At 41.4% G+C, this 16,718-nt stretch overlaps 1 protein-coding gene across 1 annotated transcript in view; it reads right to left on the bottom strand.

The window, feature by feature from the left end:
• The window catches only part of NKAIN3 (sodium/potassium transporting ATPase interacting 3), a 332,682-nt gene extending 317,817 nt beyond the window's left edge, over window positions 1-14,865 (bottom strand). Inside the window, exon 1 of the mRNA XM_059470082.1 lies at window positions 14,812-14,865. Coding sequence (XP_059326065.1) covers window positions 14,812-14,865 — 54 coding nt within the window. The remainder of the gene's footprint in view (window positions 1-14,811) is intronic.
• Between the last annotated feature and the right edge of the window lie 1,853 nt (window positions 14,866-16,718).

Raw genomic sequence — 16,718 nt, 5'->3', positions numbered from 1 at the left:
CATTAATAAGCATGTATCTCCTCACGCCTCTGGAAAGGTTTTAGACAACAATTCCAGCCACAATAAAGTTCCTACCCTGTCAAGTAGAAGTGCTAAATGTGAAGAATTCTGTTAATGCAATGTTATGATTGAGATTTTCAATAAACCACAGCAGGGAAGCCCAAATTTTGCCTCTTGAAGCAACTCTAAGAAACCACAGTTAATCATCTCAAAAAAATAAAAACTAGAGGAAAACACAAAAAATTTGAAAAAAAATTGTGCATGGCTGAATACAAAACCTGAAATTAGTGTGAACATATTTGACTGATTTCCAATAGGTTTTGGATCCCCTAATTTTTGCAGGTTTTTTCCCTCAATATTAAAGAAGGTAATATTATTTCCTGAACATACTTGTGTGTACGCTGGCCATATTTTCAACTTCCTTATCATCATCCCTCCATGCTACTTCCAAGGAGATATAAAAATATGTTCTGGAAAGGTCAGAAGTTACAGACTATCTGAGTCTTCCCTGTAACAATAGCCTTCTGCTAAAAACTGTGAGGAACTTTACACTTTCTGAAATAGGACAAGGATGAATGAAGACAGTGTGGATAGACACAAACGCCTTAAAGACTTGGTGATGGTATGAGAAACTACCTGTGACACCATTATAATCTGAAACTCTACAAAGCATTTTATTGAAACATGGAGGTAAGAAATATTTTTAAATATACATTTAATATCAAAGCATTTTTTTCAAATATGTGAAGAACACTTAAAATCAAGTATTCAGCTGTTATGTTATAAAACTCATATTCAGCAATTATAAATGACCAAACCTCCACTGATATTAATGGATTTACAGAGGCTAGAGAGACACAGAAAGTGAGTTTTGAATGATCTAATAATAGAAAAAGCAAGGGATACTGACCTCATTTGTACCATCAACACACACCTTGCTACTTGTAAACACACCAGCATGACATGACCAAAATTTCCAAGGAAAAATCTGTATTTGTGCAATGAAAAAGCATGAACTCTTCAATTTCCAGGCAATCTTTTCTGAGAATTTGAAAGCATCAGGCAAGAAAAACTTATAAATGATGAATGGTTATCTTGTGCTTGAGACATGAGCCTGAGTTTTTTCCCTGGCTTTGTCCCAACTTCTCTATGGCCTCAAGCAAGGTGTACTAGCAGCAATGGCAGTAAAAGGCTACAAACTCGCTTTTGAGCATAGCTCTGAGAAATAGTTCAAAACTCCCTAAAAATTAAAAATAACGTGCAAGAAGGACAGAAATAGATTAACTAAGCAGGAGGGGTTATTGGTAAGATTCAATGCCTGCATTAGGAATTTTCTGGTAAAGTAAAAATCAATCTGGAAATTAACAGAATAAAAATGGTGCACTTAAAATGATGCCTACATCAGCTAATTGACTGGGGGAAAGTTTATTGTACACTAGGTCTTGTGTACAGTTTTAGGAAACAGAACTCCGTAAATCAAAACAACAAGAGATTTGCAGGGGAACTCTCAAAAGTATGATGCAATTTCCAACACAGTTCTGAGTATCTGCTCTGTGCTGAGCCTCAGCCACGGGGGAGCAAAGGTAAAACCATTCCAGATGACCCTGGCCATCAGCAGCAGGTTATTAATGCAGCACTGAGATTCTGTCTTCTCTGCCGTGAGAGTTCTCTAACTCTCCCTGCTAACTTACTTCAGAGCTCCTAGGTGCACACTGGCTTCCCTCTGGCCACCTCCAAGCAGAATAAACATTTCACTGCCTCCATCAACTTGTGTAAGCAAACACAATACTACTTCTCTAACTTAAGAGTTCTTTGAATCCTTTATGCATGCCAAATAATAACCATTATAGGAGAAAGTCTCACTTTGTCATGCATCCAATATTTCTAATGCAAAACTAGGATTGTGTATGAATATGCACTCACATAGCAAAAAGGGAAATATTTTACAAGAACAGTGTATGAGTCTTAAAGACATCATTATATAAGAAAATGGCCTCTGAATCAGATGTATTTTGCTTATTCAGATATCAGCATATATTAACTTCTGACATTTGAAAAGCTTTTGTTCACAACTAATAGAATGAGAGCAGAACAGACCTTAAAAGCATCTTAAAGTAATGGAAGATTTAATAAGAAAATAATATACTTTTAGTCTCACAAAAAATGTGAGCATATTAATAATAGATTACCACCACTACTCAGCATGATGTAGGGATCCACGAAATGTTACAGGGCCAAGTCTCATGCTGGTGAAATGCCAGCTGGTAACCCTGATAGAGTCACTATGTGTGAAAGAAAACTTCCCCTGAGGATGTCCAGTGGGTATATTCTCAACCACAACACTTTTCAGATTAGAAGAGGGTACTCATTTCTGCAGGCTTCCTAATGGTTCAGTGACTTCATCTAATGGCACCCTCTAATAGTTCTTGCACTCACCAAGCCCAGTGAGCAGCACAGCTGCCTCAGCTCCAGCTCCATCCCTCTGAGCAGTGGTGCCACAGAGTGAGGATGCCAGCACCTGCAGCTCCTGCTGCTCTCCATGGGAGATGAGGTTACTCACTGGGATAGAGGAGGTGCTCAGCTTTTAGCACAGTCAGACTGATAGTTTGTGTTCTTTAAAGTCACAGAGATTATTACCCCTTAAACACCAGCATAATTTATTGCTTCACTTTTAGAGGAAGAGGATTGAATGTGAGCGGGCTGCCTTGGAAATTACTCTTCTGCCTAGACAGCAGGGATTAGATGTGCATTTGTCATTCAGAGAAAATGCAACAATTAAGGTTTGCCACCCAGGAGATTTGGATTTCTTCTTGCTATTGCAGTGAATATCCTGTAATTTTTTAGCCGATTCCAGTCACCAAAAACTGGATTGACCAAATGAGTTGACCAAGTATCATAATAAGAAAACCATGAACTCACAGTCCTTTTAGTACAAATTGAACAGTGCTTCTATCACCAGACGACTTCAAACTGCCCCTCCCCTGTATACAGATGTCCAGTTCCAGTATTCAGGGGCTACTTGTTTATTTTCTTGTTATCCAGAATGTCCTCAAGAGACTGACTCTTGTCTTCCCCAAGTGCCTGTGGCAAGAGCTGACAACACAAGGGGGGATCCACAAAGAAGCATCTCATCAATGTAGATGTAAGTGTTTGCAACTCTCATTCTGCAGGAGAACTAACTGTGTAGGGATCAACTCAAATCTGTCACCTCCTGAAAATAATCTTTTCAGAAGAGAACCCATGCTTACTATGATCCTCCTGAAACAGAAAGACATTTTTGTCTTTGCAATATATTTTAGCACCTCTAAACCACTTTGCAAAGAGTACACAAATAGAAAGAAAAGTGTTCTCCAAATTACGAGCAAACTTGAGTATTGAAGTGTTAATATGCTCACAGTCACATATGGCCAATACAAAAAAAGGAATAATCATAACTGTGTGTAGAAACATGAAGAACCACCAAGCATAAAACCAGCCTAAACTACGACTTCGGATACTTTCTGTAGAGCGTAAAGAAAAACATTTGCATGCTTCTTTTTCTGACTCCATTATCTGTTTTGCTTTGTAAGTGCTTGAGGCAGGCTGTATCTCAGACACACATCCTGTTCCAGAACCAACCTCAGCTGCAGAGTGCTTCAAATGATCTCTAAAAGGGCAAAGGCAGCCCTGAACTTGGGGCATTATTCACTTCAGCTTCTCAACAGAATAATACACACAGTGAAACCCCAGCAGTATTGGAGCCCTCCAGCATGACTGGCAATGTGGACCAAGTACAGTCCAGGCCAGAAATCTCAGCAAAAACTAAGATATTCACACAGCCAACAATTTAATGGGTCAGATAGGCCAAGAGAACCAAATACATAATAAAGCTAAAAAATAAATAATTAAATAATACAACCCAAAGGAATATACCAGAATCTCAGTTCAGTGAGATCTTGGGTTAACCTGGACACACTTTTGGCCACAAGGCAGTGCACAAACAGTTCCTCAGCTTTTAGTGCAAGTATCACATACTGACTGAACACTGAAACCTGGAACCTTTCATGGATACAAAATTGCAATGAATTTTTTTGATTGGGTGTCAGTACCATCCTGGTGAGGCTGTTTCACACCCTGCATCACCTCTCTGCAAGGCAGCACACCACACCTCAGCTGCATAGGCTACACTTTGAAATTGAATCAACACGAGTGCATTCAATTGATTGCAGTTATACAGATTAACAACTGTAACTGGCTACAATTAAAATGTAAACATACATCTTCATGATGATTAACTCATGAAAAAAACATATTAGAGAAATGAGTGAAATGAAGGGTTTCATAATTCAATCCAATTTAAATAAACTTTGGCATCTTGTGGTTACTTCTGGCACAACTCAGTCAGCTTTGGCTTTCATCAAACCACTATGACTAAATTATACATTAGTAATATACAACTTAAAGGCATACATGGCATCTAATATATTTCAATGTATTCTCTTCTGATATTTGAATGAAGTTTGGATATAGGCTACTGCCATTCATATGTCTAATTTTTCACTGTAAATCCAGGCTTGGAAGCATAATTTCCAGTCCATCCTAACACTCCCGTTCCAAGTGCTCTAAACTGCATTACAGTTGATGGCATTACTAGTTCATCTATCTGTTATCAACATGTTCTGCTTCACATTTCCTTCTTTTCTGAACTAACCACAACTTTTCATAATGCTGTGCAATCAACATGTGAAGAACCACAAATAACTGTGGCAACCATACAACTAAAGAAAACTTATGTAGTATAGTTGCAAAACACTTAGATAAGAACAATGTACAGGGCCCATTTACAGCCACAAGTGAATGTAAATTAATTTAAGTGAATTTAACAGTGGTGGCTGGTTTGGGGAACAGGGTCTGAATCTCACTATGACAAACAGATGAAAATCAGAATTTGGATGTTGTTCTGAAATAACTGGGAGGAGAGTTGAGAGCAAATTATTTGGCTCCAGAAAAAAAAAAAATTACGAATGTGATAAATGGAAATAGTGTATCATTTCATAGCTAGGCACTGGAGACAAGATTTCCTGTTAATGTAAACAGAAATGGTTTATCAGAAGAATGAGGCTGAGCACAAATCTGTGACTAACCAACATAAGAACTGGAAACAGAGGTAATTGAGAAAAGTTACTCCCAAATTTGAGCATTTTTTAGGCTTCCTGAACACCCATGTTGGTGGGGAACTAAAACAGGTGTTTTACAAATGACTATAAACTAACTGACCGACTCTAGTGAGTCTCACTGACTATAATCTGATTAAAGAATCTTCAGTATCTATGGGGATCTCCATGGGAAGACATCCACCTTCAGTATTCTGAGTAGCTCCATCTTCATTAGAGGATGCAAAGGCTTTTCAGGTTTGTATGATGCAAATTATTCAATGAGTAGGAGCAGCAAGGCTTGTCTTCCAGTTAAAATATAAATATACTTACCTTAGTGATGTCTACTTAATTCATGAAACAAATATATATTAGAGAAATTAAACACCCTGCTTTGCTTACTCTGCAATAGAAAGACACAGCAAACTTTTAGCAGGAAAAATAAACATATCACTGGCAGAGAAAATAATATATTGTTGTGATGTCATTCCTTACTATAATGCACTACAGTTTCCACCTTTAGAATTCTTCAGCTTTTTATTCATTGATTGTGGAGACTAAACCTCCAGAAGAATGTTTTTCTGTGCACTCCATTTTAACAGAATTCTGTTTCCAAAATGCATTTAGAAATGAGCTTTTTCCAGTCCATCTAAGAAGCTACAATTAACTGGGAGGTTTTTTTGGGGGGTTGGTTTGGTTTGGTTTTCTAGGCTGATACAGTTTTACATGTCTACTCATTTCCACTGTGACTTGTGCTGAGCTCTACTTGAACGCTCCTAAGCTCCAGGAGCACTTTCCAAGGAGATTCCAGGAATTGCCAGCAGGGAAGTGAAATTGCAGCATTCCCAGGAGAACACAGAGCATTCAAGGCTCAACCAAAGAAAAAAACTAGAGCTGGATGAGAAACATACCAGTCATTCCAATCTCCCTACGAAGCATCATCATCATCTTCATCATCTTCATCACATGATTTTGCTCCCCTGGCATTTTTTATTCAAAGGGTCTGACATAACACAGTAACTTTACAACAGAATAGTGAGAAACTGGCACAGCAGCAGCAGTATGTTAGAAAAGATAAATAAAAACCTTTTCCTTAAGGTCTTATTTTCAGTGAAACCTTAGGCAGGAATTCCTCCCACACACAGAGAAAACTTTCATCTCTCTGATAAAGAGGGCTTCCACATCCCACTTTTTTTTACACTCCTCTAAATACACCTTTCTGTACTTTTCATCCCATGCTCCCACAGTCTCCTTAACTCTAAAAGCATTTCAGGATCCTCACGCTTCATCTCCTAAGCATTATTCTACTTTGCTATATCAGTAGTTCCTTTGGTGTGTGTCAAAACCCTCCTCAGAGAGAGCTCATTGTCAAGCATATACCCTTTATATATATTTATACTTTCTCTCAGCCAAAACTTCTGTACTGATGAAACTGAACACACAAAAAAAAGAGACTTGTGGAAGAGACCTATGGAAGAACTTCAATTTTATTTCTTTGCAGCATTCACTTCTGTAAGGGATATATTACTTCTGCAAGGGATATTTTTCTTTTGGTTGAAATTGGCAGTTGTATTAAGTAGCAAATTTTCCTTTTTCCTTTTATTTTACTGTACTACTGGCATTCACAAGGTGGAAGGGGTTCAAGCTGCCTCTGCTTGAACCTACCATTATAAAGAGCCTATATGTAAAAGAATGACTTTCAGCAACTTTAATGAGAGCTGTAGGGCATTCAGCAACTTGTAAGAACAAATCCCAAATCACCACAGCATTAAAAAATCCATCTGAGTTGAGATTACATGCAAGATAGGGCTGTGTTTGAAGAAAGACAAGATGATAAGGAAGTATAGTAAAAAGTAAAAGGTCTAAAATAAAATCTTTTACTACCATTTCATTACCAGGGTGTTAAGCACTCTGTATGTTTCTGAGATCAGAGTACAGTGATAATGCCTCCTACTACTGTCCTTTACAGACCTACCAAAGGCACAGATCCATAGCAAGACACAAAGACTTCACTGGTCACATATAGAAGAAAAAAAAAACAGCCCATGACACAGTAAAACCTGTCATAGTGCTGCTGGCACAGCTGTGTCAAGGAATTGCAAGTCTCACTCAGAGTAGGAGAGTCTGATCCCAAACCTGCTGGCGTGCCCTTTAGGAAGGTATGCACTAACTGCTCATGAGAGATGAGAAGAAAACTGTTTCATCTTGGACAAAACTGAGCTGATTCAAGATTCAAAGTGAGACACTTTCCATTTGCTACTGCCTGAATTTTGTTTTCAGGACAAATTGTACTAAATAAAAAGCAGAAAGAAACGTTCTTTCTGACCAGTAAAAAAAATTACATTTACACAAAAACAATGCAATTAACATTATTTTTCATTTTAATTTAATGTCAGTTATAAAGCTTACAGAGATATCATGTCTACCATGAGCTAAGGCAGTGGTGCAAACTTCATTGCACTATCATGCTAGCACCCCTCATAAGCTGACCTGAAGAAAACACTGGCAAAACCATCATTTTGGTCTTCTTGGTGCCATGCCCACCAACCTTCACCCTTCTTGTACAACATAAAAGGTGGAAATTAGGACCATTCTCTATATTAAGATGACATTTTTATACTGAGGCTATAGCAAGACCAGTATCATTTAATATAAACATTTCATAATAATGTTTGCCTTCGTCTCACCTGCAGTGAATTTCAAAATTGACCTAGAGGTGAAAAACTCTGTATCATGTTATCAGTTTCCTGAACCACACAGTAACTTATTACTGCTCCTTTATATTAGTCATCTAGAAGCAAAAAATGTGAAGTTCATTTCCCTGTACAGACAGAAATAACAGGCTTTTTGTCCCAAAATGACTGCTTAGCAATTAATTTTAAGACTGACTGAATGAAATATATTTTGCTTCAATATTAATGAGTTCAAAAGATCTGATATACTACATTGTATCACAGCATTGTTACTTATGAAATAATAAATCTCAAGGCAATCACAGGTACTTCTCATTTACTCAAACACCAAAATTTGACACTAATAGATACAACAGAATACTCGAATTGTTACTGCCATATCAAGCTTATTTCCACTGCACTGAAACACAAAAATTAAGAAACTAATTATTTCAAGATAACTCAAATTACTGTGTACTTTAAATATCCTCCTAACAAAGAATTGAAGAACTTTATTCCTTATGCTCTGGTAACATCATATAACACAGGATAACCTAAGTTGCAAGTCTTTAGAGGTCATCTGGTAAAACCTTTATTCATAGCCGAGCCAATTTTGACATCAGATAAACTTCAGTTAGATTAGGTTTTTGAGAGCTGTGATTAGCTCAATTTGAGTTTATTCAAGGATGGAGTTTCCAAAACTTCTTTCAAAAACATGATCCAATGATCCCACTATTTTTTTCTAGTATTCAATCAGAATTTCCTCCATGTTGCATCCTGGATCCTTTGCCTCTTGGCTCCACCAAGCACATCCAAGAAGCGATCATTTCATCAAGTATGGAACACATTAATTTACTCCAGTTCTAATCAAGTGAAGTACAAAACCTCCATTCACTTTTCTTGTACAACATCAGGGCCAATGATTGATGTGACTGGTTTGACTCTCTCTTTGGTCATCTAATCAATTAAATTCATATCATAGAGGGGCCAATAGGCAATACTTTTACGTGAAAAATTAAGGGATTGTGATTTTTCAAGTTATTTGTAAATTTACCAAATTGGTCCTGAAACTAAAAGAGCCTCTTTGCACCTATAAGATCCAAGTCAGATACAGACTGAAAACATGAGCTAAGATTAACCAGTCTTACAAGGCTTTATTTTAGATCCAAACTTCACAAAATTGGCAATATTTAAACACCACCTAAACAACTGCCAGTGCAATCAATCCCATATGATCTCCAAAAATAAGCCCTCGAAGTATTCAAGTTCTGCAAGTTCTACCCAAATTCCATTTAGATCCAACAATACTATCCTGAATTCCAATGACTTTCCAAACCACAATATTTGTTTCTTAGTCCCAAGAATGAGGTCTAGGTAGAATGTAGCAGATCCTGAAATAGAAGCAGATCAGCAGCATAAATGAAAGTTCTTACAATAACTATTTACAAAACTTTCTGGTCTTATAGACAGGAAGAGCAGCTATGTAATTCAAAATTTTCAGTGTATTAATTTTCATTATTGTCATTGAAATCTTAACTCCCTCACTTCATCACTATAAATATATTAATTAAATATTTATATTACAATTAGCCATCCCTCAGCCATAGAGCAGCCAGGAATTGCAGAATGGATGAAACTAAGCAAGAGCTGCATGATTCTTCTCACAAATTTACCCAGTTCAGAAATTTCAGAGGGCTCTGAAAGTTCATGTTTCCTCAAGTTTTGAATTTCTAACTCTGGAACACTGCCCAGAGGAAGTCTTACATGCAGCTTTGACAGGAGGGGATTTCACTTCTGAAGCTGAATTTCTGGTGCATGGAGAGGTTAAATCCTACAGTGTTGATGAGCTCAGAATGTGTGTGTGTTTTAGCAACAGATAACTCCCAACAATTTTGAAAAATAAAACAAAAACACAAAGTGGAAAACAGGTTTTACTCTCTTGCTCCTGATGAGAGAGATCCTAAAACACATATAGACACATGTATTCTTTGGATTGCAAATATTTAACTCAAGTTCTACTGGGTGCAGCGTATTACTTGCAATGTTAAGGTTAAATGCAACTATACACCCACATTCCAAGTGTATCAGCCTCTTAGGTATAGCCACCAGCAATGGTCACATGTTTTGGGAATATCATACAAGTTATCAGAAGAAAGCACCATTCCCACTTATCCTGCAACCAGGGCATGGTTCAGGGCTACAACCCCAAGCTTTCTCCATCCTTGCTAGTACAATAGGCACTCCCTCAACTTCCTCCTCCTTTCATCAGTGGACAGATGCTTCATCTCCAGATCAATGGGCTGGTGATTCTTTCATCAACATAAAAAGTGGAGCAATGTATTGGTTCAAAGATTTTACTTTCTCAAATTTATCAATTCCCTTGAATCCCTGAGCTGTTAACTGAATAACTGGTATCTGTCAGTTCTAACATACAACCATCAAGAGTCAAAGATATAAAGTTATAGTATCCAGCTCTATAAAGTATTTAAAAATGAGATGAAAATCTATGCATGATATGTACATATATCACTTCCCCACACAACTGCTGAAATTCTATGATGTCCAGCAACAAATGATGAAACAGTATTGTCCATTCTAATGAATACAGTCTCATCTCCAAATGTAATGATTTACACACATCAATATCATTAATGTTAATGGCAACCATAAATATAAATCTTCTGAATATCAAAAGGGATTAGGCTGTTAAAATGACCAACTGCACTTCCCAAACAAACACTAGACAAAACATTAGTACATAGAAGTTATATTTCCACTGGAATAATTTTTCCATGTGGCCTGCTGACACTTTCATTATTTGGAAAATAACAGGTTAAGTAGGGAACAGCCTATTTTACACTAGCTATAACTGGGTAAACTACACTCTTCTAAATCAGGACCTACAGAATGAGCACTGTGCAGAGGAGCCCAAGGATAAACACATGAAATGAGACTGTCAAAGTCATGAAGGGACTTAGTAACACACTTTCCATCAACCACCCCTTCACCACTTTGAAAATCCTATTCACCATCCCTGTATTTAGATTTTTTTGTGTTTATCTATATATTTCTATGTCCCAAAAACTTCCACTTATTGTAAGTGTTGAAACAACATTATCCTGCAAAGGCAGTTTCTCAGAAACACATTTTCAAAGCAGCATGAAGGTTTTCACTGTGTGACATTTATTAACACCAATTGGATTCACACAGCTAAATCTTGCTGCAATTCATTGTCAATTTACCCCTTCCAGAATTTAATATTTTTTGAATTTGTTTTATTTGCCAAACATTCTCATCTTTCAGTGTTTTATGGCACAGTGTCTGCAATAGCACAGGCACAATCTCTGCCAGCTGGTTTAATTTTCTAGTACAGACAAGGCCAATGTCTCAGACTTCTGGTGGCATCAGTAAGAATTATGGCTGTAATCCAAAGGATTCATATATCCTGATGATATATTTCCCCAATGTCTACATAGCTCCTAATAATCCTAATGACATATTTATGCACAAAAAGGTACACACACACTTCATTGTTCTTTGCTCAGACACCTTTGGCAATGACATATGACAATGCTTCAGTCAGAAAGAGCAAAACAATGAAAGATCAAGGAGGGGTGATGGGGCAAGATACAGTTCTCCTTACACAAAATTTCCTTGGCTTTCAGAAGCAGAATCCACCTGAAGGGGTACAATAAAACCCTGGAAGTGACTAGGAGCTTTTCCTGAACTTGTGTCACCTACACTTCCATCTCAATGGTTTTTTTCCATTATTTTTTCTATGTTACACATAATGATATGGATTCTCATTTACAAATGAAGTTATTATTAAATGATAGAAGACTATTTACAGACTGTCCTTAGGATTACTGAATGAAACATTTAATTGTGTTCATTATAAAAAAGTAAAAGGTGTCAGCCAAAAACCTCCACTTTCATGGATTAAAGCATAACTGAAAATCACTATTATTGCCATTTTATGTCAAAAATCCCCTGACAAACAGCACAGAAAATTACAAGCAAATCATCTTGCAGTTAACACACTTAGCGGGTTAACATTAGAGAAATGGCATTTTATTCACAGTAATGCAGTAACAGTTTTCCTCTTCACTTTTTCCTCAACTATTTCTATGTTGCTGAGATAAAGAAGGCAAAATTTAGAGAACACTAAAGTTTTAAAGAATGAAGAAACTGTGCCTTAAAGACACTGAACAATGCACTCTTCTTTAGAACAAGAAGCAAATCTTGTTTATGCATATGTCTCCAGGGATTTGGCTTTTTTACTTTTCATCTTATACAGAAGAGAATCTACATAGCACACATGCTATGAAAGGTGTTGCCAACTGTATTTCATTATATACTTCTTTCTCAGGTAATATTTAAAGTTAATCCTAAGGCTAAGCCTGAGCTGTTGCCCTTCTCAGACATGACCAGAACACAACTAATGTAAACAACTTCTTTTAAAACATGTGCCCATATGTTTCCTTTTTAAAGTTTTTCCTCAAATCATATAAATCATCAGTACCTCTGAAATTCTACAAGTTAGCGCTACAAGCGCTTGGATTTTGCAAGATTTAATCTAAATTTTGTCTACAATCACCTCTCCATAAGTGGATGCAAAGTGGATGTAAAATAAATCTCAATGAGAATAATTCCAGGGGTGCAGTTTTGCTGCATATGTTTTATATTCATCACCTCTAAGATATTAGAAAAAGATTTAAACTCTATATGGTGTTAACTTCTACATATATAAACTGAACACTACCACCAGTGAGATCATGGATAGCATCTGAGCTTTAAGTTCATGTGTTGTGGTTCAGGAATGATTCTTCCACTGATACTTCCCAGATCATGCTGCCACTCTCTCCTCCCTCAACTCCTTCCTTCCCCCTGCAGGTGCCTGGAGAGGAGAATTCGAGGCACAAAAAGCAAAGCTCATGTGTTGAGAGAAGAACAATTTACTAGAAACAGCAATGAGATTAGAAAAGGAGCAGCAACATCAACAATATTGATACCAAAAGCATGCTAAAGGGATGGAAAATGGTCATCCCAGCCCCACCAGACCCCAGCCATGCAGCCAAACTCCCCCTGGCTTGGAACCAGGGCTACCCCACCACTCTCTCCAGCTTGGGACTGGTGCCACACTACCCCAAACAGAAGGAGCCCTTTCTCCCTGGAAGAGTGTCCTTTTCTTCCATCCCTGGCAATGATGTGAGGCAGTACCGGATAACCTGCAGGTCCAAGCTATGTCCCCTTCAGGCTACTGTAAAAAAAATTAATCACATCTTGGTTGGAACCAGGACATAATATCTACTAGATTACTTCTTGAATATAAAGACTTCAATTTTTAAATGAAAGTAAATTTAAATGACAGCATTTTGCCATACAGACATTTATCAGCACCTGAAAGATGTAGATAAGACAATGGAACATCACTATAAAACATGTAAGAACAGCAGAAAAAACTATGCATTGAAGTAATTTTTGAAAGTTGTTATATCATCTGATAGGTCTTTTATAAAACACAACTCTTTTCCTGAAAGACTTTTTATGAATTTCTCTAGAGATTATGGTGGCCATTCACACTTTACTTCAATTTTTATAGACTCCCAGTAATTCCACAGAATAGTAAATACAGTTATTATAATCCTCATAACTGGCAAAGAGATATATTTGAAGAAATAGGGTTTGTTTCCCCTCCCACATGCATGATGTAAATCAGGAGCAATTCTGCTGCAGTCCTTAGCCTAAAACTGATACAAAACAAGAAATAAAAAATAACAGCAATGGACACAGAACACTTTCCTCACACTAGGAGTGCAAATCATATGCCTCCTCTGTCTCTGGGCAAGGATCTGCCGTTGAGTTACTTATACCACACTCTATTCACATGTGAATAAGGTCCAGGCTCACACTGGAAACAATGGAGACACACCAGTTTACACAGGCTAAGAACCTGGCACAAAGCCTTGAAAACTAAAGGGGATTTTCAAATAAATGCAATATGTGCAATTGCTCCTGGAGTATTACCTCTGAAACAGAAGCAATTTTAAAGTGCTGTAAGAGAAAAATGGAAAGAGAGCAAAGGATTACAAATACAAACAAACAACTCCTCCCGACACACACACTAAATGCATTCCACTTTTCTTCTTGACAGACACACACAGACAAGGAACTCTGCTCATTTTAAGAGAGATCATGTGGCAAAATGATGACATTGAGTCACCAGAAAAGAGAAAAATCTTTTAAAACACTCTTGGGACCAGGGACTACCGTTAAGGAGAGAGCATTATTTTATCATCCTGCTAATGAGCCAGATGAAGGATTATTGTTGTTTGGCGGTGATTTATCTCAACAACTCTTTTCTCTAAAATAAATATGCAAACTCCACTAAACAAAGAGAAGAAGCGGCACCGTTCTGTTGTTTCAAATCCACGCTGAGGAATACTTAAGCCGAGGAAAGGAACCCCAAGAAAAGTCACGGGAGGGGGCCGGCACACGCGGCTTTTACACAGGCTAAGAAAAATAGGAAAAGAAAGAGGCGGCGATCCCGGTCCCCGCATCTTCCCAGCGCGCCGGCAGCGCCCAGCAGCGTCCGGCCCCACCGCCGACCCGCGGGCAGTGACCGGGGCACCGTCAGCCTCAATTCTTCTTTGGGCAGACGGGGAGAGCCCCTGCCCGGAGCCAGCGGGGCTGGCCCCTTCTCGAAGCGTTCCCAGGGCGGGGAGCCGCTCTCCCTCAGGCGGGGAGCGCTGACAGACGCCGCCCGGTGCCGCGGCAGCCGCCTCAGGTGGCCGGCCCGCTCCGTCCCCAGCCACGGCGCCGCTCCGCTCCCCGCCTCTCCGCACCGCCAAACTCACGGGTCGGGCGCGCCGTCGGGGCGGCGGGCAGGGACAGCTCCGCGGCCGGGCCAGCGCCGCTCCGCGCCCCCGGAGCCGTGCCCGGGGCGGGGGAGACAGCGCCCGACCCTGCCCAGCCCCCGCGAAGGCGAAGCGTGCCCCGGCACTCACCAGCTGCAGCGAGCAGAGGAAGATCAGCGTGCAGCGCCCCGTGCAGCAGCCCATGGTGGCAGCCGGAGAGCCGCCGCCGCCGCTCCTCTTCTTCCCTCCCGCACTGGCGCGGCCCCGGAGGCGAGCCTGGGGCTCACCGCATCCGGACGGAGCGGCCGGGCGTGCGTGTGTCCCCCGCCTCCCGCTGCCTCGCTCCTTTGTGGAGGGGCTTCTCTCCGGCGGCGGGAAGGAGCGCGGCAGGGTCGGCGCGGCCCCAGGGCTGGCAGCCGCGGCAGCGGAGCCTCTGCCCGGCTCTGGCTCTGGGGAAGGGGCAGCGGCCGGGGGTGGGCGTTCGCGGACCGGGGCGGGGTGGGCAGAGGGAGCGCGGGTGGGGAGGCGGGGGGCGCGGGTGGGCGTGCGAGGGAGGGCGGGAGCTGTGCGAGGTGTGAACGGGAGAGGAGCGGGGGCGGCGGCGGGCTTTCCTCAGGCGCCCTGCCGGGGGTCCCCGGGCGGGCAGTTTGCGGGGATTTTGGAGGCTCCGAGGGCAGGCTGTGCTTGAGCGGGACTTGCCGGGAGGGGCGGGGGGCTCTGCGGACAGCGGCAGCCCGGCGTGGGCCGCTTGTTGCGAGCGCCCGGTGGAAAGTTCAAGGGACTCGGGCGGCTTAGGCGGGAGGGGCGGGGAGCGGCGGCCGCCGAGCGGCGGGGCGGGCCCGGAGCAGCCCGGCGGGCTCGGAGCAGCCCGGCCGTGTGGCGGCCGGGGCAGCCCGGGGGCGGTCGCTGGCCATTGTTCGCCGCCCGCGCTGTGCCGGGGTCGGAGCGGGCTCCGGGGCAGGGAAGCAGCCCGGAGCCCGGTGCTGGGAGTCCCGCTGGCTGCGGCTGGGTGCCCCCTGCCTGCGGGTGCCGGGCGGTACCCAGTGAGCCTGTCCCCGTCCCGCCGCCCCGGCCGCGGGCAGCGAGTGTCTCGGGATGTTCCATCCCCTCCGTGTCCGCCCGCCAGCCGTGCCCCGGGGAAGGGGCTTCCCTTCCTGGCAGCGCCATTGTGCCAGGCGAGCCCGCCGGCTCCTGCTGCCCCTCGCGGGTGGGAACTGGGAATGGGCTCCGGGACCAGGGACTCGGCTCCTGGCCGTGGTAAATCGCAGAGTGGTTTAGGTTGGAAAAGATCTCAGATCGTGAAGTCCAAGCGTCAATCCAGCACTGCCAAGTCCATAGCGTACAGAGAGATGGATGAACAAACAGTGCTCTCCAGGGGCCTCTCCAGGGGCAGTTGGGAGAAGCAGGATCGGTGGGGATACTGCGCTCCCTACAACATCTATACCTGTCATTTGGTCATAGACAAGTGATGTTCTGGGGCTGGATAATAAATCCGAATATACCACTGTCTCTTAAAAATACGGCGTGGGGATGATGTGTGGATGAAGTGTTGGCTACTTACTTTTTTCCTCTCTCCAACAAAGTATAGATAAATCAGATTATTTTTTGTAGGTATGAAGACATGTTCCACTTACCAGGCAGCATTTTCCTACAGCCTGTTACCAGCTGCTGTTTAACAATGCAGAGACTTCTGCCACAAAACATTGAAGCTTGCCCTGGGGGGGGGGGGGGGAAGAAAAACAAACAAACCCAAAAACAAAACACAAAACTAAAACCCTATCTTCTACAAGGCATTTTAACGAGTTACCTGATTCCTGTGTCTGTGAAATACATAGTATTGTATCCTCCAAGTAGATACAGCTCTTCATTTGTGTATTAAATAGTAGTGACAGTAATCAAATAACTACAAGACAACTGTAAAACAATATTGTGTCAGATTAGATTTGGAAAGCTGTGTTTTCCTACCCTTTTCTTTCACCCTTTTAGGTAGGAAAGCATTAAGACAGTTTTAAATACCAAACCGAAGGAGCAAAAGGAAGAGAAGAAGCAGATTCTGC

This window comes from Ammospiza nelsoni, chromosome 1 (assembly GCF_027579445.1).
Source record: "Ammospiza nelsoni isolate bAmmNel1 chromosome 1, bAmmNel1.pri, whole genome shotgun sequence".
In the NCBI taxonomy this organism is placed as follows: domain Eukaryota; kingdom Metazoa; phylum Chordata; class Aves; order Passeriformes; family Passerellidae; genus Ammospiza; species Ammospiza nelsoni.
This window is presented reverse-complemented; position numbering and strand designations above follow the sequence as displayed.